This window comes from Dysidea avara, chromosome 10, assembly GCF_963678975.1.
Source record: "Dysidea avara chromosome 10, odDysAvar1.4, whole genome shotgun sequence".
Lineage (NCBI taxonomy): Eukaryota > Metazoa > Porifera > Demospongiae > Dictyoceratida > Dysideidae > Dysidea > Dysidea avara.
In genome coordinates, this window is record NC_089281.1 from 16,946,533 (window position 1) to 16,969,894 (window position 23,362).

Genomic DNA, 23,362 nt, shown 5'->3' on the forward strand with positions numbered 1-23,362 from the left:
CTGGTTGTAAAAAATTAATATGGTGATGGGGCAATATAGTTGAAAAAGTCAGATTGAAATAGTAACAGAACAGTCTGTGGCTATATATACTACAATGTTGAAGTTATTTTTGTGTGCATTTTAAATCTCTACAGTGACCTTACAATCCAATCCTGTGTATGTCTTTGACAATCCGCTATTATGTATTGCCTTATAATCCAATAGCATTTAAAGGCAGTGTTTATTCTAGGGCTGTTAGTGGGGGAAGTTCGGACTCACCCTCTACAATTGTGAGTGACTACTACACTATACATAAGTTAAGCTGCTTTAAAATGACACTAAACTTATCAAAAATGCTCTCAAATTCAATCCCAGTATGTAAAATTTTCCCAGGTTAAAAATTGCAAACACAACCTTAAAGTGCTCTCAGATTCTATATCAGATCAATAAAAATCTCCTAGTATACAACTAACAAAAGTTCATGTACATAGTGATAACTATTCATCCAGTATAGACAAAATAGCATGCTTAGCTCTCAAAATTGTCCTTAAATTCAATCTCAGAACATGTAATTTTGTACAAATTTCTGCTTGGCATGCACAACCAGCACAAATACCCCCAGATGTAATATCAGAAAGCCTGATTAAAAAAAATTCTTGTTTTGCTATAACCCTGAAAATGCCGGCCTATAAGTATTTAATTTCAAACACCCCAAGTTTTAAATTATTTCTTAGAAGACATCCATCCATGCAGATCTTGTAATCTTTGTGGTATCATACATTATAATGATGGTCAATACTGATCTCACACAAATTGTAAAGATTCAACACTTGATATGCAGTGCATTATTAATTGAATAAAATACATGCATTTGCATATGGTTGTCCTAAGCATTACATCATTATGTCATCACTACTATACACTCATGCATCAACCGACCTTACGAGATGGCTTCACCCAATCACAAAAATCTAAAGCAACACTCATAACACACTAAATGACTAACCAGTTTGGCAACTATTTCAAATGTTTTTTTTATATAGTGAACTTCAATAACTACAACAGACTTTCACCTGGTCACTCCCTAATTCCTGATTCCCAGAGAAATCCTAGAGCAAACACTGTTTAAAGGTGTAGTTCTGTTTTTCTAAAATTGCTGTACCCCCACAATCTTTCAGTACTATAGAGAATTTGGTTAAAATAGCTTTCAGATTCAATCTTGTGATAGCTATATTCCAAAAATTTCCAGAGAAAGCATCACTCCAGACCCCCTAGCTGGAAAATTCTACGTATGCTTACTCTACACATTGCATGGTGAGTGTATACTTGCCTCTCAAACCCTCTCTTCATTGTTACTGTTTGGATGTCATAGTTTGAGCCATGAGACTGTAAAGCACACTATTAAGCCAAGCAATACACTAAATTTAGCAATCTTGTATATTGATGAATTTACCATATAAATTTTATTAATTCTTGACTTGATGTAATCAATTAACAAAAAGCCAAACTCTAAAATTGCTAAATTTAATGTACCACTAAATTAAGGTATTTCAAACACAAGATTAATGATCATGTATAGCTACATCCTTCTCCTTCCTGTTCTTTATGTAAAGAATATATATTTTAGTTACTGGCTGTGCCCTTATATGACAGCTAGTATTACAACTGTTCTGGAATAATGGTGTCATTTTATCATTATTACACTTAGGTGACTCACAATGCTTTACAAGCGTTGTGAATCACTTAAACAAAATGACATTATTTTTCAGTTAAAAATATTGCCAAATATTAATACTGAATTAGCTAAATTTGCAAAACTTTTCTGTGGGGGCATGCCTCCAGATCCCCTTGTCGCTTTTCTTAGTCAACCAACCATTATGTTAGCACCCCTCCTTCTGAAATTCTAGATCCACCCCTGTACAGGGTGACTTGTTTCTAGCTGATCTCTCTACAGGGTGACTTGTTTCTAGCTGAACTCTCTATAGGGTGATTTGTTTGTAGCTGAACTCTCTACAAGGTAACTTCTTCTAGCTGATCTTTCTACAGGGTGATTTGTTTGTAGCTGAATTCTCTACAGGGTGACTTGTTTCTAGCTGAACTCTCTACAGGTGATTTGTTTGAAGCTGAACTCTCTTACATGGTGGTTTCTTTGTAGCTGAACTCTCTACAAGGTGACTTCTTCTAGCTGATCTCTCTACAAGATGACTTGTTTCTAACTGAACTCTCTACAGTGTGATCTGTTCATAGCGGAACTTTCTACTGGGTGATTTGTTTGCAGCTGAACTCTTTGCATGATTGTTTCTTTGTAACTGAACTCTCTACAAGGTAACTTCTTCTAGCTGATCTCTCTACAGGGCAATTTGTTTGTAGCTGAATTCTCTACAGGGTGATTTGTTTGAGCTAAACTCTCTACATGATGGTTTCTTTGTAGCTGAACTCTCTATTAGGTACCTTCTTCTGGCTGATCTGACTACAGGGTGACTTGTTTGTAGCTGAATTCCCTACAGAATAACTTGCAATATAATATAATTGAGTAAATTATAAATGCAGCTGAAGGGTGACTGTTCTATTAGAGTATCTCGATCTCGCATTTGCTACACGTAGTTGTCTTTCGAATCATAACTCAGTGGTTTGTAATCCGATTCTTCTGTACTACTGCAAGGACTTTCTATGATGATTATTCCAGCTACATACTGATTTTCAGCTCGTTGCTCTAAGCGGTTTGCCTGGTAGACACGAAAACTAATAGTTTTTTATTCATAAAAATCGATCGCGTAATTTTGACACAGGTCGGGTTTTGTGTCATATCTCCATGGTCTTTATCCCGATTCCTTTCAAACCACAAAAAGGCACTCCTACGATGGTTGCTCCATCTACATATCAATTTTCAACTGATTCCTCAAAGGAGTTTACCCTGTAGGCGTGACAGACCTTCGACCTTATTTTACGCAAATAATCGGTCATAACTCCGTGAATGTTCATCGGATTCCTACCAAAGTTGGTACGGAGATCCGCCTTAATGAGCCCTTTAAGTGTGCCAAATTTCAGCCCTATCCGAGCACGTATACGTGTTTTATGGTGGATTTTGCGAAGTGTGCGAAATGAAGAAGTAGAAGAAATTAAAACGAAATTTGTTCGCTCGTATCTCGGAAATGGCTGGAGCGATTTTCTTCAAAATTGGTGTCTAGACTCCCCTAGCTGGCCGGCACGTCTCTAGCAAATTTGGTTCCAATCGAATAAGGGATCACAGAGCTACATAAGTGTGAAAATTGCGTTTTCTTTCTTCCTGTTAATATACTCACGGGTGGCGCGCCGGCTTCTTGGGCCGCACGACACACTACCGTGTGTATTGATTCTTAAAGTCTGTTATAAGTATTGTTAATGTAGTCTCAGTGTACAACACGTCAGAGGGTACATAGTAAATTCCATAGCTGAATGAAGATAAGCTGCTAGATATCAATCCTGCATGGAGGGACTTGCCTAAGTTATGACCATGTGCACATTAAGCAGAATCCCACATGTGTTAACAGGGGAATTTTCTTACAGGTCTCTATAATGGAATATAGAAAGCGGATTTTGGTAGGATGCTGAAGTACCCACCTCAATATTTAGAACATATCAAGCCAGAGGATGCATGTGCTTTTAAGCATAAGTAATATGTGGAAAGAGTAAAGGGATGGGTCTAAGCTCTTTTAAGAATCAATAAAGTGAAAGGTGATATTATAGGATTAATAGCTTTTACTACGTAAGTTCTATTAGAGTACTAACTAGCTACTCCAATTGAACATTTTAAAAGGGCTGTTTCACTTCTTAGGTTACTAAAAGAACCAGCAGTGTATGAACTGAAATGAACCTATTCTTCTTAGCCTCTGCACAGTTATCTCACCATTGTGCTATATCTTGCCATGCATATACTTTCTTTGTTCATTTCCAAGTGATAATTCGCTTTAGAAAACTGCCTACCAAAGTGAATACTTGCCATTTTCAGCTAAGCGTGAACTGTAGTATTAACATGGCTTTTGTATCTGGGAGGTGCACCCCTAGATACCTTGCTTCCAGAAATTCTATGCTCCATCAAGCTCCATGCACAATTAAATGTTCTCCTTTTAGATAACTTCAGGAATTTCAAACATACAACAATGTGACTATACTGTATCCCTCTACTACTAGTCTACTATACTACTGTATACTTGTTACCTGGATATAATATACTACTGACTAAGAACTTAGCGCCACCTTGTGAAATCCTAGATGCCCTGTGATTACAGTTACTACAGTATCATGTTGAAGCTTAAAAAATGCATCCAATACTTCACGCTTTGTAATAGTTTTATCATTGCAATCAACCTATTCAAGCATTTCATTATGCACTTTGATAATAAAATATGTCATGTAGTAATATGTCATAGTATCATATAAATATCCCTTAAACTGTACATAAGAAATTGTAAAGAGCAATTACCTAATTATAAATCTTTGACTGCTTCATTGTTTACAGGCCTCCAAATAGGTCTATTGATTACTTAGAATCCGTTTGTTTTATATCCAGGGGGGGTTCAAAGGGTTCCATGGAACCCCCCTTTTGAAAGAGCCTCTCTTACGTGAGATACTCTAATAGAGCAGTCAAATCGAGATACTCTAATAGAGCAGTCACAGTAGCCTTTTGAGGAACAGCGTAGCAAGCTATGTATACAGTTATAAATAAGGAAATGTAGTTGGTGAGGGCATCTATGGTGAGGGGTAGCTATTGTCAGCAGGTGATGACCTTTTTTTTGTCTTCAACTTACAGCTAGGCTGAAGTTGCAATTCCAAAGTGGAACCCCCCTTTTTAAAAGTCTGGATCCGCCCCTGATATCTTCCTGATCAATAGACCCTCCTTTATTAATTACTGTGTCCCAATACCGTATATTCCTAGTGTCTCCGACCATGAGGCTGTACTGACTGAATCAAACATTGCCACCACCCTATATACACAATTGTTCTAAGAGAAAATTATGTTTATGGACAGAATTGATCCCAACCTGATAAAGTCCTTTTTCTATGACTTCATGCAGCATAGAATCCCTAAACAGCAACTACATTGACATGCCCATTAATCAATTATGGGTAGACTTTAAATCCGCTTTGTGTCTTGATCACTTTGTTCTCAGCAAGTTCTCTTCAACCAAATCACACCAATTTTGGATTACTGCACACATAAAGCGACTTTGCAGGTATAAAGAATGGGTATATGCTGAATATCGCAGATCCTATTCCAAATATTACAAGTCACTTAAAAACTCAACCCAAAAAAGAGTGTTGTCAAGCTTACAATAATTACTTTTTGAAACTTATCATAACTCCCCAGGAAACTCTATAAAATAATTCACAAACAAAAAGGCTCTGCAATATTTCTATGTTATCGGCTGTAATATCATGGAGTGACTAATCCACTCCCATCTCTATTCCCATTTAGAATCACTAAACATACTTTGTGACCAGCAACATAGCTTCCATGCAAGAATACCTTGTGAATCCCAATTCATCTCAACTTTAAACAATATTGGTAGTACGCTAGTTTCTGGGTTTCAAACTGACATTATCTTCCTGGATCTATCCAAAGCCTCTGACAAAGTGCCACATCATCGCCTATGCATTAAGCTGATTTACTATGGGAAAGTTCTAATATGGTTACACAACACCTGAACTTTCTAACCAACAAGTTGTTCATAATGGTGTTAACTACGGTCATGTTCCTTGGGGTACTATCCTTGCTCCCCCACTATTTTTATGTCATTTCGCCATTATTTGTTCATGCTAAAGTTAGTCTATAGGGCTGATGACACTATTCTGTATTCTGTTATCCTCTGACTTCAAGATGATCTTAATTTCTTGATGCACTGGACCACTCAATCTGATAAGAATTTTAATTGTGTATATATGAGAATTACTCATAAACAAAATCCTATCATTTACAATTATACTTTGAATAGCATCTCCATCATCAACAAAGGCAGGGGTGGATCCAGGGGGGGGGGGGGGGGGGGCTTTGGGGGCTGAAGCCTCCCCCCCCCCCCCCCCCCCCCCCCCCCTTCACTTTTAGGCTTTCAATATGCTGAGTATTATAATGAAATTTTGTCTTAGCATAATTATATGATCACTAATAATACAAATACTCATAAAACCACCTTATAAACATCTTTCCAAGGTATTATCAGTGGATTTATGCTAAAGTTTATGCAACAAGGGCCCGGATCAGCATTGGAGGTGTACAAGATCGAGATACTCTAATAGAGCATTCAGCTAACTACTCTAATAGAATATACACTGGAAACATGTAGTTGGTTCTGTTATGGAATTTTTCCAAATCTGCCTACTCCTATACATACAATGAAGTACATTGGTCTGTTTAAAGGGCTTCATTCATCTACTTATGTAGTTAATATGTATGGCAATACTTAATTCAGGTACACAATTTCAATTGAAAATGCTCTCAGATTCAATCTTGTATTGTTCAAATTTCAAAATTTTCCACTTTCAACATTATTATTCTAACATGCACCTATTCAGTGTTGTGCAATTGTGAGAGGGGTGTATCATGTACTTGGTTGTCTGTACCTACCCAAACTTTTCCATTAACAAAATGCTTCAGATAGCCATACCTATAATCTAAAGGCAGTATATAAAATATCTACAGGCAGAAAATATTATGAATTTTATGTGGAAATGTCTCCAAATTGCAGTATTTTAGCATCTATTTTTCAAAAATTTCCTGGGGGGGCATGCCCCCAGACCCCCTAGTTCCAGCATGCTTTGCATGCTGGGAAGTGTGCTTCACACACCTCTACCTAATAGATTAATACCTTGAGTTAGCCCCCCCCCCTTTTATAAATCCTAGATCCGCCCCTGAAAGGGGTAACAATTACAGGTGACTTATCATGGGATACCCATATCAATAACATCACTCTACATTCTTACAAAGAAATCTGAAATCCTGTCCAATTCATCTCTAGTTAAATGTTATAACACCATGATACAACCAATAATAGAGTATGTCAACCCAGTCTGGTCACCTCATACATATGAAGATAATGAACAACTTGAATGAATGCAAAGACGGTGTGCAAGATTTATAACAGGTGATTATTCCCACTTCAGTGGCATAACTAACATGCATTCGGATCTTAGCATCCCCAGTCTTGAATGTAGAAGAGAAATTTCTAGTATCATCCTGTTCTATAAGATTGCTAATAACTTGATTGAAATTCCCTCATCCTACTGACCTTATTTCTGTTAACCCATTCACCAGAGGTCACAATCAAAAGTTCTGTCACATCTATGCTTGACACAGCAATTCAAAGAATCAGGTTATGGAACTCGATCGCTACCACAAGAACTTATCCTACAACCATTACCATCCATCTTTAAACAGCAGTTGAAATTGTTAATTTTTTCAGTAAATTAACATCATAGTAGCAACATTGCCTCTTTTAATCATATAATGCATAGCTTAATGCAATGTATATACATTTGTCCTCAAGCACATTTAAATAAATCACATGTATCCCCTTGCCTTAACAACACGGAGATCATCAAATTAGTCTATAGCCATGTTATGGGCAGTTGACAGAGTATCTCATCAGAGGTTCTTCACAAACTAGGTTAGCTACTATTGCATTTGAGACAAAAATGCCTTGAAAATACAATAGTATCAAATATTTACTCTAATAGAGCATACAGTGGGTGTGTATATTTTGTATCACATGACGTTAATTGATATACACAGCTTCTAGTGCTTGCGCGACAACAAAAACAAGCGAAATCACGTGCATAGGATTTCGACCAATAAAATCGTGAACTTCAAACTATAATCACCACACGTGACTTCCGCTTTAAATTTGTCGACGCGCAAGAACTATTAGAACCTGTGTACTCGACTGACTAAACAACTCAAGACCACAGAGGCTAGGCCTTGTCGAGGACCTTGTTGACCTAAGCTGGGACCGATGATGCTTCCATTGATCACCGGATGGGTGCTCTACATGGCGGCATGCCTGTTTTCCGTTTGGCTGTGCTACACGGTGTATCCCCCGATCGTCCTCTTCTTCAGACAGTGGTACCATCTGAACTATCTAGTCTACACACAAGCTCACATGATTTGGGGCCACCTCCACATCGTAAGTTACTGCAGTGTTGTAGTCTCGGTTGTAGTTCAATGAATGTAAACCCTTTTTACCCCACTGCTTCTCATTATTGCTGTTATCAATCACGTGCACAAGTAGTTTGATGGCCAGAAGGCTGGCTATCATTACAGCACAGCAAATGTAATTTGCACCTCAGAAATGGTGATGAAATGCAAGAACTAGTTTTTAAAGGTTTTAGCTTACCTTTGTAGTAACAGACACCTTGATTTGGAGTATTTTCTTTAATGAAAGTAGTATTAAGGCCAGGCAAACTTGATTACTTGTTTCTCATTAGTGCATATGCAGTTGCCACAAAATGGTAATCACTTTTTCACAGTTTGATCCGTCCCTGAGTCGCAATTTTCACCTTGATTGCTTTATTTTCGCCTAGCTATAATAGAGTCTTTATAATTATGCTGATCATCAACCCTAAAAGCTTTCAAGATTAGGCCACTCCATATTAATTCTGTTTTCCGTCCTGGACTCAGGTATGTTTGCATGTGGGCAAGCGGTCCATTTCCATTCTTCCATTATAAGATTGGCCGATTTTCAAGACCTGGAACAATCATAAAAAGCTGCATAAAAGCATGCTTAAGCTTGTACCTTCCTTTTTAAGTTGAAAAAATTACACAAATGTCAATTTGTACCGACTTGATAGCACTGCTGACACGTGAGATGACACTGTAGCAAGATAAGCCTGTATGGAATGCAAGAATAAGTGGAAGAATTTGGAATTTTAGAATACTTAGAGCTGACAGTAACAAGATGCGGGTGATAGACAGGAAACAGAGAATTTATTTGGAGTGGCCTTACCTTCTGTGTATATATGCAGGGTATACAAGTACACATGCTGCAACAAATGTGGGCATAACCCTACATGCCAAGGGGTAGCTTACAAAGCCCAACATTGTGTAGAGTCCCATTTCAAAATATTATATTGGTATTTCAAACAATATTAAATTTTTTTACCAGATGTTTCACTCGCATTCTCACTTATACCTGTGCAAGAGATGGGACAATAGATAGCAACAAGGGAGCATAGGAATGTCAACAGGCACAAGTGCGCATTGTAAAGATTACTTCAGAAAACATATCCAGCGCAAATGCTCCAAATAGTCATCATAGTTGTCTATTCATCGTCCATCTTCATTGTGGTCTCATGGTCATGGTTTTAGTCGATGACCTCAAGGTTCTCGTAATTGGGTGCATGAATAGACAGAAACAAAGATAATTGAGTATATAGGTTCCAGATTTCAGGATTTCTAAATATTTCTGTTTGAAATTTTCAGATAATGAACAAGAGTCCCAGCTCATAAGCTACCACTTGCTATTATTATATAGTTTAAATATAGCAGCAGTAGCTGACCCAGTTTACTGTGTAAGAACATCTACTAGTTGACCCAGTTACGGATCGGGAACTTATGTAGGAGCTTCAGAAGAAAGGTTTAGGTTAGAGTTAACATGTTTGTTGCTGGGGGCCACCCCTGGGAATAGTGGCAACCACCACCATTTATAGAGGATTAAATTACACATATGTGCTCATATATATGATACATTTATTAAAGTTAAGGTAATGTTCGTATTATATCGTACCTGTGTTTACCAATGTGTACTGGTGTTTACAGTGTATACCAGTGTTTACTGGTGTCTAGTATGCACAGTTTGCCCATGTAATCCAGCATTTGCTTTTGTATGCATCATGCATGCTGTGCTAATATAGCATGTAGGATTACCCTAAGTAACCACTGATGCTATATCATGCCATCAGCTAATGAGAATATCCAATGAAAGCTTATGGATTTTTTGAAATACAATTACTCCTGATTATTTCAGCGTTTAGACAGTTACCATAGATTATATTCGTTTTACTAGTGTATATACAAAGCAAACAGTTCTAGGACAATGGAGTCACATGCAGGCACTCACCATAAGTAAATCTGCAACTGCATTCAAAGTTTGACAACCAAAAGGCAGACATGTACCTTGACCTGTAACTTAGTCAGTGTTTATCATATAACTTCATAATGAATTGTGGGTTTCAAATTTTCTGTCCTTGAACGGCAATGGGCATAGATTTGTAGGATCTGTAAACTAGATAAATTGTGCCAACTGTGTAGCACCAAAATTGTAAATGAGGGGTTAAGAAGGATATAACTGGTTGATACAAATTGCACAGTATACTCAGCATGTGAAACATACCTAAGGGAATGGAGGGAGCAGTCTGGTGAGATGCCCCAACAGGAAATTAGCTTTCTGAAATTAAATTTGAGACTGCATGTTATTTTGAAAATGCAAAATACATTTGAATGCTGCGAGTACATGACTGCTCTATTAGAGTATCTTGACTACATAAATTGCTGCAGCACTACTCCATGTCTTTTACCAACCTACAATATTTCAGTCAAAAATTGTAACCGATATCCAAAAGTATGACTTAAAAACAATAGCCAATCCATCTCATGAACCCAAAACTGTATAAGAAAGGAAGAATTGACAATTTGCATGGATTGGTGTAGGATTATTATAGTGACAAGTATACACAGAAATGCATGAGCATGTAGTTGGAGCATAGATGGTTAAATAGGCTTGCAGCAACATCGCTTTTTTGTAAGAATGAAGACCAGAATCAGTATTTCTATGGGATTATGTACTTGGAGACTTACTACCTGTAACCACCTACAGTAGCTTCACTGGTCATTACAAACTAACATCACATCACAGCTTTATAGACTTGTCCAACAGTGAAGAATAACATAGTGTGACCCGCCGAGTGAGACCTGACTAGTTTACATTTTTCTTGACCTTTTGTGGTCTAGAGAAAATTAACCAACAAGCTGTTAAAGTTTTATCCTTGTCTGATGATTACTTTTGCAGTTATAGTGATAGACAGCAAAACAATTGATGTCTACAGTGTCTATGTTGAATAAATTACAGGCACTTGATTAATCAATCTGAAGTCACGAGTTCTCATTGTGTTCAGCATGAATTGGGCAAGGTATAGTTTTTGACCTATACCCACCCATGCTTATAATTATAAGCAAGAGGCTGTTCAAGCTAGAAATGGCAATGACGAAATTGCATTTTACCGCAACATAAACATACTTAACATAAACATACTTAACTCACATTTGACAAAACTGAAACAAAGATTTGTACTCTCCTTGAACAGGGAAATGCTATGGTATGTCAGCTATATAAATTCAAGTCCCATTTCATTGTTACTAAAGTCATTAAAATGTGCATAGAATTATTCTTGTAGCACGCATTTTCACCCTATGTATTTCATTCAAAAGAGAATTGTATAAACTATTCAGCATGTCACATATAGATCTTGTGCCACAGTTGTGTAAATAGAAAATATTTGTAGACAGATATTTTTAACTGTCTGGATAGCAGTGGCACACTTACCATTGAGGCAGCTGCCTCAGAAAATTGAGTTTGAAAGCAGATCAAGATGCTCTAATAGAGCAGTCACCTAGCTATGTTCAACTCTAACAGAGTAGTCAGGTTTGCCTCATTCCTGGCCACACCCCATGTCCAACATTAAAATTACAATTTGACAACTGGTTGTATAGAATTCCACTAATTTCTAACATGCTGATTGTACATTATACCTATGTATGTAACTCACAGTAGTATTCTAATTGAACAGCCAGGTACTGTAGTTATTAAAGTGTTGCATTTTACTGCATAGAATTATTTTGATATATCATTGCATAGGTCCAAGCAACTGAAGAGGCTATGTTAGCCACAATTGCCTATGGCATCAAAAATGAGATAACATTTTCAGTGACTTGGTTTGGACCATTCATTCCGACAGTATGGTGTTATCGTCCTGAATCTATTAAAGCTGTGTTAAAAGGTACTTAGTGACCTGTTAAACTATTATTGTGGATGTAATCTGGTCACCATTAATGGTTACCAATATTTGCTAGTCACATTCCTGAACACTCACATATGTGACTGAATCTGGGAAAACCAGTCTTATCACCTGTGACAGCAGTTTGATTTTTCACAAGAACACAAAGCTAGATGAATAAACTATCAAATTTCACAATCAAAATGGTTGCTGGCTGCTTTTCCCAAGCCCAGTGGCAAGCTGTACAAGCAATCTGGGGCCTTAATGGAGCTGTGGACAACCTGGGGATGGCTGCATAGCTCCATGGTGTTGAATGAAAGTATTGGCTTTCATTTTAGCCAGTTTTGATACCTGAATGGGTCACAATTTGGCCTAATCCATCCCTGCATTCCTCTTTCGCTTTAAAAACACCTCTTGCCCTCCCCCCACCCCCTTCCACCACCTCTATTGGAGCTTCCTGATACAGTCAACTTCGCTTTAAAAACCATCTAAAATGGTGAGAAGCTTAGCTGTTGACTACTTGTACAGTGGATGCTCTGGAAAGTAAGGAATTGGTGAAAATTTGGTAAATTTAGCTTCAACCATTGGTGAGCTACAATATACTAAATACTTTAAAACTGGCATTTTAGATAGGTAGATAGGCAATGAGACTGGTTTTCCCATATGTGCAACTGGTGAGACTGTATGCATATCATTTTGTCATTAACAGAACCAAAAACTGATCGTCTTTATCACATGATGGTCCCTTGGATAGGGACTGGACTACTTGTAGCTAATGGTGACAAATGGTTTCGTAGTAGGAGACTTCTAACACCAGCTTTCCATTTTGGAGTACTTAAACCATATATACAAGTGTATAATGAATGTGCACAGATTTTGATAGTAAGTATAATGAATGTGTGATTTTCTTTCTTTTGTGTGCATGCGGTGTGTGTCTCTATATGGATGAGTGTGTATGTGTGTTCATGCTCATGTACATTAACATCACTGTAGCCATTTCTTGGCTGCCACTGTTGTTTTCACAGCCTTTTTTCACAAAGGCTGTACCATTTTTCACAGCTTTGCTGTTTTGTGTGGATTGTACATCACTTTGACATTAATTGTGCTTAAGTGAAATACCTGCTAAAAAGTCAACTTTTTATATATTTCCGATATTACTGATATAGTGATCTAATCCAAAACAGCCAAGCTGTAAAAAAAGAGTGCGGCCCTCAAAAAGGCTATGGTGAAAAAAAGATGTGAAATCCAAGGTGGTGGCCAAGAAATGTAGGTTAATGGTAAAAAATTTAATAATGACAATTCAGGTGAATTTTGTGCCAAGACCAAGTGGCACCAAAATTCACCTGAATTGCCGTTATTAAAATTTTTCCATTAACCTACCATCGCAGCCATTTCTTGGCTGCCACCTTGGATTTCACATCTTTTTTCACCATAGCCTTTTTGAAGGCCGCACTCTTTTTTTACAGCTTGGCTGTTTTGGATTAGATTTCACTTCTTTTTGTATTTGTATGGCCGGCTTTGGGGCTTTTTTAACCCATCTTTTTTTTATTTACCACAGTAAGAAGAAAAGATGAAGCAGATGTTAAATCCTTTAAATATTTCTGATTTTATCAGTAAATGTATAATACATTTATTTATTACAGAACTCTCTACATGGAGGTTTCTTTGTAACTGAACACTCTACAAGGTGAGTCCTACTAGCTGATCTCTCTACAGGGTGAATTGTTTGTAGCTGAACTATCTACAAGGTAACTTCTTCTAGCTGATCTCTCTACAGGATGATTTGTTTGTAGCTGAGCTATCTACGAGGTAACTTCACCTAGCCGATCTCTCTACTGGGTGATTTGTTTGTAGCTGAACTCTCTACAGGTGATTTGTTTGCAGCTGAACTCTCTACATGATGGTTTCTTTGTAGCTGAACTCTCTACAAGGTAACTTCTTCTAGCTGATCCCTCTACAGGGCAATTTGTTTGTAGCTGAACTCTACATAGTGGTTTCTTTGTAGCCGAACTCTCTACAAGGTGACTTCTTCTAGCTGATCTCTCTACAGGGTGAACTATTTGTAGCTGAACTCTCTACATGGTAATTGGTTTGTAGCTGATCTCTATATTTTACCAGTTTCTAGCCGATCTCTTAAATTCTTTTCAGGGTGACTGCTCTATTAGAGTATCTTGATCTCGCACTTGCTACACCAAGTTTGATTTCGTGTTATAACTCTGTGGCTTTAAGTCTGATTCTTCTACACCATTGAAGAGCCTTTCTAAGATAATTACTCCATCTGTACAGTGAATTTCAAAGCATTACCCCAAGCGGTTTTCCTGGTAGGCATGGAAAGTAGTCGTTTTTTTATTAGCTAATCTTGATTGCATAGTTGTTACACACTGTTGGTTTTTTTTGTTGTATCTTCCTGGTTTTTAGCTCGATTTCTTTCAAACCACAAAAGGTTTGAGGTTCAATAGTTGACCTATTCACCCACCGATTTTCAGCTTCTTCCCATAAGCGGTTTACCCTGTAGGCGTGACAACATATTGGTGTTATTTTTTGTGAGTAATCACTAATAACTCTTTGCCTGTTTATCGTATTCCAGCCAAAGTTGGTACAGAGATGTGCCTTTGTACCCCCCCCCCCCCCCCCCTCCCCCCCTTCTGTGTGCCAAATTACAAGGCAATCGGATATTGCTTTCGCGTTTTATAGCAGTTTTTGTAAGTGTGCGAAAAGAGGAAGAAAAATAAGAAGAAAAAACGAAGAAATTAAACCAATTTTTGAAGTCGCGTATCTTGGGAACGCTTGAAATGATTTTGCTCAAATTTGAGTACTGAAGTTGGAGGGCATGTCCACAGCAAAAATCATCTTGTTTCATAAAGGCAGCACAGAGCTACGGAGGTGCGAAAATTGCGTTTTCATTCTTCCTGACAATATACTCACGGGTATTGCGCGCCGGCTTCTTGGGCCGATTGGTAGTACTGATATTTACATTGGTACTCCTCTAGCATCTATAGTCAGGTAAGCAGACCAAATTTGGGTGTTGTAATTTTTTAAAACTCAGTATTGCTACTTTTGTGTGGGCACAATACCGGATTTGATTGTAAATTCAAATTAATGCTCAGCCATTTTTATATTAGCATTAACATCATTGCAGCCATTTCTTAGCCACCACCTTTGATTTCACAACTTTTTTACCCAGGCTTTTTAAACCAAACCATTTTTTCACAGCTTGGCTGTTTTTGTGTGGATTTCACTTCTTTTTGTACCTTATATGGTCCCCAAACCAGCCTATGGCCAAGTTTTTTTACTCACATTTCTTCTTTTCTATACAGAAACAATGATGATTATTGAAGACAGACTTATAAATGTATTGTATTGCTTTAACAAGTTTAAGGAATTTTAAGTTCGATTAGGGATCATAGAAAAAAAAGTAGGGAAACAAGGGAGGTCACCTACACCTGCAGATATACTAGCGAACATTTAATCCCTAATCCAGTCTTTTCATCCTTATACCTGTTTGTTTACTTTTTTTTGTAACATTATTATGACTGGTGAACCCACGCATACCGCATCAAAACAAAGGATGGTGCCAGAATTAATGTTTTCATCTGAATGTGCACCCCAGCTATCTAAAACTGCTCAAAAGTGCAGTGGCCATTATGCTTCGCTTTCAGCTATGTTCAGCCCGTTACACAGTGCTACAGACAAAAAAACAGTGGAAGAAGTGCCTCTGCAACAATCCAGTCACCACAACAATACAACAATTCTCGCGCCCCCAACTGCCTCGAAAGTGCAGCGGCCATTATGCTTCGCTTTCAGCTATGTTCAGCCCATTACACAGTGTTACAAACGAAGAACAGTGTTAGAATCATCTCTGCAATCAGTCCAGTCACCACAGAAAATACGGACGATTCCCGTTTACAGACGTACTGTAGGGAAGCCATGCATCATGCTACTGCGAATCAACACCTTGAGCTGTCAGCAAAAAGAAATGGGACACAAAGGAGGACAAAGGTAAGTCCATGATGCGTGCATTGTATGTACTGTGGTATGCCAAAAGGCACATCTCGGGACGAAGCGATGTTGAACAGTGAAAAAATCAAGCCCATAGCTTTAGCCGTTATTGAGTTACGCTTGTCTGAAGGCATCAGGCAGGCAGTTAGTCAGTAGAAAATTCCATTGAATATATATTTTTTAAATTTTGTAACAATTCATTGGAAGCCTTTAGGATCATACTGAAGGTACTTTTGGGCTTGGTTATACCTAACTAATACTGCCAAGGTGCCAGGATGGATAGGCACTGGCCTATTATGCCCGAAATTTTACCTATTATGCTTTTGAGCATTGCTCAAAAATTGAGCCTATTATGCTCAAAATTATGCTTTCAAAATCAAGATTATGCTCTAGAAGTGACTGTGTTATTAGAGTATATCAGCCTTTCCTGACTGCTCTATTAGAGTATCTCGATCTTATTTCAGCAAAGTGTGAATAACCAACAAAGAAACGGTTTAATAAGTTATATTACGTGTTTTCGATTATAAAATGCACTAATAATACCATTGGCAGTGAATATTTGCTTTCTTTCAGGTGCGTATTGCGCATTTAATTAATTTTTCAAACATCGTTCCTATTATGCTGGCATTATGCTTGATGCTTTTGGTCACCTATTATGCTTTAAATTATGCCGGCATAATCGGCCGGTGCCTAAGGATGGAGTTGTGAAGCTGGTTTTTTCTGGCTAGGAAAACCCAAATCTCTATGATCCCTAATATACAGTACTGTCGTACTGTATGATATTAATTTTGTTGATATTATTGTAATACTCTAATAGAGTGCACATATTTGAGGACTTTTAATAGAACATACATAGAATGTTCTAGAACATACATAGAATGTTCTAGAACAATCTGGAACTATTGGTAGATCTTTAGTATTTGGTAATATTATTGTAATACTTTAATAGAGAGCTCATTTTTTGATAACTTCTAATAGAACATACATAGAATGTTCTAGAACAATCTATAGTACTTCTATTGGTAGATCTTTGAAATTATAAGCATTTATTAAAATAAGGGATCCAAGTGATAAAAACTAGAGATGAATGATGGCATTACAGCATACTCGGTGGGAAAATCCCTAAATTGGTATGTTATAATAATGATTTTCTTCAATACCAAAGTAGCCACCGAGCTATGCTGTAATACCATCATCCATCTCTTGTTTCACTACTTTTATCACTTGTATCCCTACTTTTTAAAATTAACAATTTTAATATACTGGCTTTTTGTTATAGCATCAACTCTACACATGTGACTGTTCTATTAGGGTGACTGCTGTATTAGAGTATCTCGATTCAGTTAGTGGGTGTGCCACTGTTTCATATTTTTGCTGTGCTAGTATTATTAGACCAATAATAATGGTTTGTGTCATCATGGTAGATTGTTAAGAGATGTGGTCTCAGTGCTTGATCGTTATTAATCAACCAAGATCGCGTTAATTAATTAATAGGTGTGGCATTGAACCTATTGTGACGTCACAAGTATCTACTGAGCATAAGTCCTTAAATAAGTTTGTGGTGTCTAACCATGCTGCTCAAGGATTAATGCCTTGATATGGTTTCATTACAACAACAACAAGACGATGAGCCTGATTGAAGATAAAAGGAGAAAGACAAGGAGCGGAAGGGACAAACTCGTTGGAACCCCCAAAAAGTACATCCCATTGGTGAGTTTGTTATTGTAGCAAAATAGTGGCCATGCACTGCTTTGTTTGGCCTCTAGGCTAGCTATTGTGGTCATTCAAGCAGGCAGTCTGACAGTCAGTTTATGGTTTTCAACATTTTTGTGCACCTTTTTTAGCTGCTCTATTAGAGTATCTTGATCCCGGGATTTTACACTTGTTTGGTTTTTGCTTTTTTAACTTTGTATGTAAACCTATTGCTATTCAAACTATCAAAAGGTACTGTTACGATGATCAGCCTATGTACACACAAATTTTCATTGTTCCCATACTCAGTTGAAAATTTGATCTTGTTACATGATAATTCCTTGGATATTGATCAGTTTCACAGCAATCTTGGTATGTGAATTCACCTTTATATGCCCTTCATTTGTGCCAAAGGTTGAGGCAATCGAGTTTTATAGCAATATTTATAAAGTGTGCAAAAAGAAATTGAAGCCCCCCATAGCCCCTACACCATAAGAAAAACGAAGAAATTGAATCAAAAATTTGAATGTCCATATTTTGCAAATAGCTGTTACAAATTTAATCAAATTTGCTGTGTAGCCTACCCTACCTGACGGACAGCTATAGTGCTAAAATGGCATGCTTTGAAGAAGGGGCCACGGAATTACGTATGCATACATGAAAGTGCTGTTTTCTTTCTTCCTGTCAATATATTCACAGTGTGGCTCACCGCCTTTCTTTACCGTGTGTCTTGATGTACAAGTGATGTATAATGCACAAGTAATAATTTTTTATATGATGTATAGAGTGTGAGACAAGACTGGAATAAGTTTAAAATTAAAATCGTTTCTACAATTCTTGCATATTTTGGGGAGTATGGGCTCCTTGAAATCAACTCATGGGTTATGTCTTTTGGGAGTTCTGACAAGTATCTACTCTCTGTACCATGCATGGCTTCAGGTTTTATCTTTACTATAAAAGAAAGTTGTACCAAGGTGTGAGTGTTTCATATCGGCATCTTTCTTTACAGGCGTGCATATAGATACCACAAAATTTTGGGAGCACATGCTAGGGTAACTATGGCAAGGAGTGCTGCATTTATAATGATCAATTTTGCTATAGACAACAGAGAATAGGTACCATGCCCCTTAAAGATCTATCATATGGGATTTCGTTACCATAAGCTTACTTAAACTCAGTAGATACTCCAATATACCTAACACAGAGAAGTCATATACAATATTCTAATAGAACAGTCACATAACAGAAAGCAACGAATTAGTATAATTTCAAACTTTAACTGTCATTAAAATAAAACTAAAAAAACAAGAGAGCTATGTTGTAATACCATAATGTCTCCTAATTCGTTTTTGTCTAATGGATTACTACCATTTTTAAATTAATGGCTTAATATATTGATTTTTATTTTTAACAGAATAAATGGACTAAATTAACTTCATCAAATGAGTCAGTGGAGATTTGTGAGCCAATCAGCCTGTTAACCCTGGATGTTATTTTAAGATGTGCCTTCAGCCACAAGAGCAATTGTCAAAACACAGGGTAACTATTATATGTTTAACATCATATCCCCTGCTATGCTACATACAGGCACCAGTCTCCTTATGTTCAGTCGGTGTATGCTTTATCAAAGATACTTACACAAAGATTATTGTAAGAAAATTACTGTTATTTATCTGTGTGTATGGTATATTTGATTTCATAGATTTATACCTCATCAATCAGACTTTTTGTTTTACCTGTCACCATCTGGAAGAAAATTTTTAAGAGCATGCAAAGTTGTTCATGACCACTCAGAGAAGGTGATCTGGTAAATGATATTACAATCCTAATAACACAACATTCACAGGTGATAAGGGATAGGAAGGCTGTTCTGGAGGAACAGATTATGAAGGGAGAACCAATAAAACCAACCAGTGGTAGAAAGTATCTGGATTTCCTGGATATCTTATTGACTAGTAAGGTAAGTGCATTTGTGTAGTAAATACATAATTCAAGACACATAGACATAGATACATACTGTTTAGCTGTCTTAATGTTATAGGATGAAGATGGTGTTGGATTAAGTGATGAGCAAATCAGAGCTGAGGTGGATACATTCATGTTTGAGGGACATGACACTACTGCATCTGGTAACAGTGGTGCATGAGATATTTAATGTGATACATTTGTTTATCAAACCACTGTGAGCTCCTGCTCTGAAACCTCATGAGTATGTACACTTACATTACCACCTGCTGTATCAGGAACCTGCTCCTCTTTATCAAGCTTAGTACCTGCATTGTCGAGAATAACCAAGCTAAATATTCTCTATCATGCATGCCAAGTCTGACCCATTAAGTGGATAAGACCCACTTGGCCTGGACAAAATGTATGGTGTCTCGTTAACTACCCAACTGTCAAAATGAATACTGCTGCAGCTCCTACCTATGTAGCGTACACGGTAGTGCATACAATAAAAATTATAATATATGCTTCATCAAATGGCCCATTTAAATCATTCAAGGACAATAAAATGTAATGCAATTGCACACATCAATCAATAGATTTGGATGTACTGTGATGGCCAATACTCAGTAGCATGGAGGTATTCATACAAAATACACACCCTGATCTTAGTATCAAGCATATGTGTAATCTACTGGTAGGATAAGTGAATAACATAGCATGTATATTAATACAGGGATATATTGGACCCTATACTGTTTGGCCAAACATCCCTTCCACCAACAGAAGTGCAGGGAAGAGATCAGAACTGTACTTGATGACAGAGACTGCATTGAATGGTATGTACATACTACAACTAGTTCTGTTATTGCTACATAACATCAGGAGACTGCTCATATTTGTTTTGTGGTTTGGTATACGCATAATCTATTGTTTTAAACTCTACATTCATTAAACCTGTATATTAAGGACACCAGAGATCAATAAAAAAATGTCTTGATTTTCCAGATCAATTTACATGCTAAGGGATACTTTGGGACCAATACCAAGTGTCCAGGCTACACAGGTATCCTCATTTTCAAGTACAGGTTCCATTGTATACTCTTTTGTCTATAAAAAGGGTGTAGCGTGTGTCTGTGAATGTGTGTAGAGGTTTGGTGTCTGTATAGTATGATTGCTTAGCGTGTGTAATTGCATGTGCTGCAGGTATGCATGTAAAGCTGCCGTTGAGCCATTAAATTTTTTTTTGATAATTAGGTACAAATACCTGCTGTATTTATCCTGAAGTCTTAGGATGAAGTCTAGTTATACACTTGATTAAGTGTTTGGTGTCATATGTTACTTACTTGATAGTGTGGATATGCTTTGTACTCAGTAACGGCGTATTATCATTGTGTGTATGCATGTGTGTGTAGTAGTGTGTGTGTAGTGCAATGTGTGAAGTGTGTGTAGTGCAATGTGTGTAGTGTTATGTGTATAGTGTTTGTAAATTAATTATAATACTGAGATATAAAATTTCATCAAGGAGTAATCATTTACACCATAATAATAACAATGGGATGTCCTGTTTATAGCTTCAACAAATGTTATCTACTAAACATTTAATTGTAACTAAAGTAGTGTAACTATGTTGCATTGTTTATTATTTATGATAATTTCGTAGAAGCAATACGATATATGTAGCGTTAAGACTATTGCACAAGTGTAACATTGGAAGAATCCTTCAATACTATTCTTAATAAGTTAATATCAGACAATTTATTTTCAAAATAGTCCCATGTGCTTATTTGTTCATTTTAACTTGTAATGCCATCATTAATTTATGGCATGACTTTTCCTCTCCAGGGATGACCTAAAGTCACTCTCCTACACTACAATGTGTATAAAGGAGTCAATGAGACTGTACCCTCCTGTGCCCCTTTATTTCAGGAACATCTCAGAAGATACCACCATAAAAGGACACCTGATACCTAAAAGTAATGCAAAAGATGTTTCCACTAATGTAGCTGTATTCTACGTAATTATTAAAGATTCATGACTCATTTAGTAATTGCTTTGTGTAAAGAGATTTTTATAGAGTATTTCCTTATCCGGCCTATTGGTTGAATGTCTATACCCAAAACTTTTTTATACAGTAATATTGAGTCCTTAATTCATAGACACAACAAAGAATATGTGACCGTAACCTGACTTGTTTACACAACTTCCATTTTTTTTGTGTTCTCAGAAGGAAAGGATGACCAAAGTTTCAGCCTTTAGCACTAGACAGTAGGAAGAGCCAGAAACCCAATTCATACAGTGACTATACTGAAAACAAGAAATAACAACAATTTTGTTTACGTTTACCACATTGTAAACAAATGTATATGATACACATACTGTTGGGGCTGAAACAAAGATTTTTGAACTCTCCATCAGCAGGCGAATAAGATAACATATATATTTTTAATTGATTTGGGTCTTTCTTCTCTGAAACTGAGTAATGGCCCAATAAAAACTTGCGTATTTTTTCTTTGTATTTTGTTTTTCTCAAAATGTATATAATTGTGCAAACAAGTTGGGTTTTTGCTGAGATCGTCACATATGCTAAAAGAGATATTCTCCTTGTTATACCCACAACTTTAGATGTGCAATAACCTGTTGGTAATAAATAATTTGTTGGCAACATATCTTGAAATTCGAGTGACCTGTGCAGTGTTATCAATTTACTATGTTGCAACTATCCAATGACAACCCTTAATTGTTGTGTAAATTGTTATCAAGAATAAGTTTGTTTGATACATTGTGTATATAGACACATTTGTGACTATTGCTCCAATTGGACTACATCGTCAACCTGACATCTGGGAGAATCCTGAGGTATGACAAATATACACAGTACTGATGTGATGACAATATGTACTCACTAAGGAATATGATCCTTTGAGGTTTCTACCAGAGAGGTGTGAAGGAAGAGATAACTTTGCTTACATGCCATTCTCAGCTGGTCCAAGGTATGTGTGTTTAAGAAACTAAATGAAAGATAACACTTACCGAAATGTTTACAAACATGAAGTTGTAAATGAAACATTTACAAACTATGCAGTTGTGACTGTTGCGTTTTTGCAGAAATTGTATTGGCCAAACTTTTGCACTAAATGAGGAGAAGGTAGTGATTGGCAATATACTAAACAAGTACGTGATGTGGTGTACCATGTCATTCTTGAAGATGTTGTGACTGTTTAACAGGTTCTCTCTGCATCTTGATGATGATCACGTAGTTGAAATGGTACCTGAAATTATTTTGCGAGCAAAGTATGGAATCAAACTAAAGCTTGAATTGCTCAAAGAATAGTGTAAAGCATCGAGTTTTCTATATGTATACAATATCATATGTACCACATTTAAACGTTTATTGTGAATCAATTGTGTTGTATAGAGACATAGTACAGATGGGAACTGCCAGTAAGCGCGTGTGATTAGCATATATAACTGGTGTCAAAGTTGACATTTTATCTTATAGTAATTATTACTAATGACCATAGTATTGTGTTTCTCAAAGTTGTAATCCATGTCAACTTTACTATCACTATAGCTCATACTTATGTGAGTATTGTTTATGAGCTGATGCACACATGTATACATGACTGATTGGAAAATTAGAATGCATACGGAACTTTTAACAAAGAAAGTTTGTAATCATCATCTGTGACTGACTTTTGCTTCTATTGTGATTCACTGATGTACA

The 23,362-nt window shown here is 36.9% G+C and overlaps 1 protein-coding gene across 1 annotated transcript; it reads left to right on the forward strand.

Moving 5' to 3' along the window:
- The first annotated feature begins 7,826 nt into the window (after positions 1–7,826).
- LOC136236123 (cytochrome P450 4A25-like) lies at positions 7,827–23,056 on the forward strand. The gene is made up of 14 exons (XM_066026224.1): positions 7,827–8,135; positions 11,862–12,003; positions 12,710–12,882; positions 19,106–19,230; positions 19,279–19,341; positions 19,394–19,490; positions 19,538–19,651; positions 19,733–19,820; positions 20,372–20,474; positions 21,481–21,611; positions 22,430–22,494; positions 22,546–22,628; positions 22,744–22,809; positions 22,864–23,056. The coding sequence occupies exons 1-14, from the start codon at positions 7,965–7,967 to the stop codon at positions 22,967–22,969; spliced, it is 1,527 nt and encodes a 508-aa protein (XP_065882296.1). The 5' UTR covers positions 7,827–7,964; the 3' UTR covers positions 22,970–23,056.
- The last annotated feature ends 306 nt before the right edge of the window (positions 23,057–23,362 follow it).

What these genes read in the sequence shown, in the direction of transcription:
- LOC136236123 (XM_066026224.1), top strand. Translation starts at nt 7,965, where the DNA reads ATGATGCTTCCATTGATCACCGGATGGGTGCTCTACATGGCGGCATGC. An exon ending in TTTGGGGCCACCTCCACATC is followed by an intron (nt 8,136 to 11,861) that starts GTAAGTTACTGC and finishes ATCATTGCATAG; the next exon opens with GTCCAAGCAACTGAAGAGGC. An exon ending in ATATCTTATTGACTAGTAAG is followed by an intron (nt 19,652 to 19,732) that starts GTAAGTGCATTT and finishes TTAATGTTATAG; the next exon opens with GATGAAGATGGTGTTGGATT.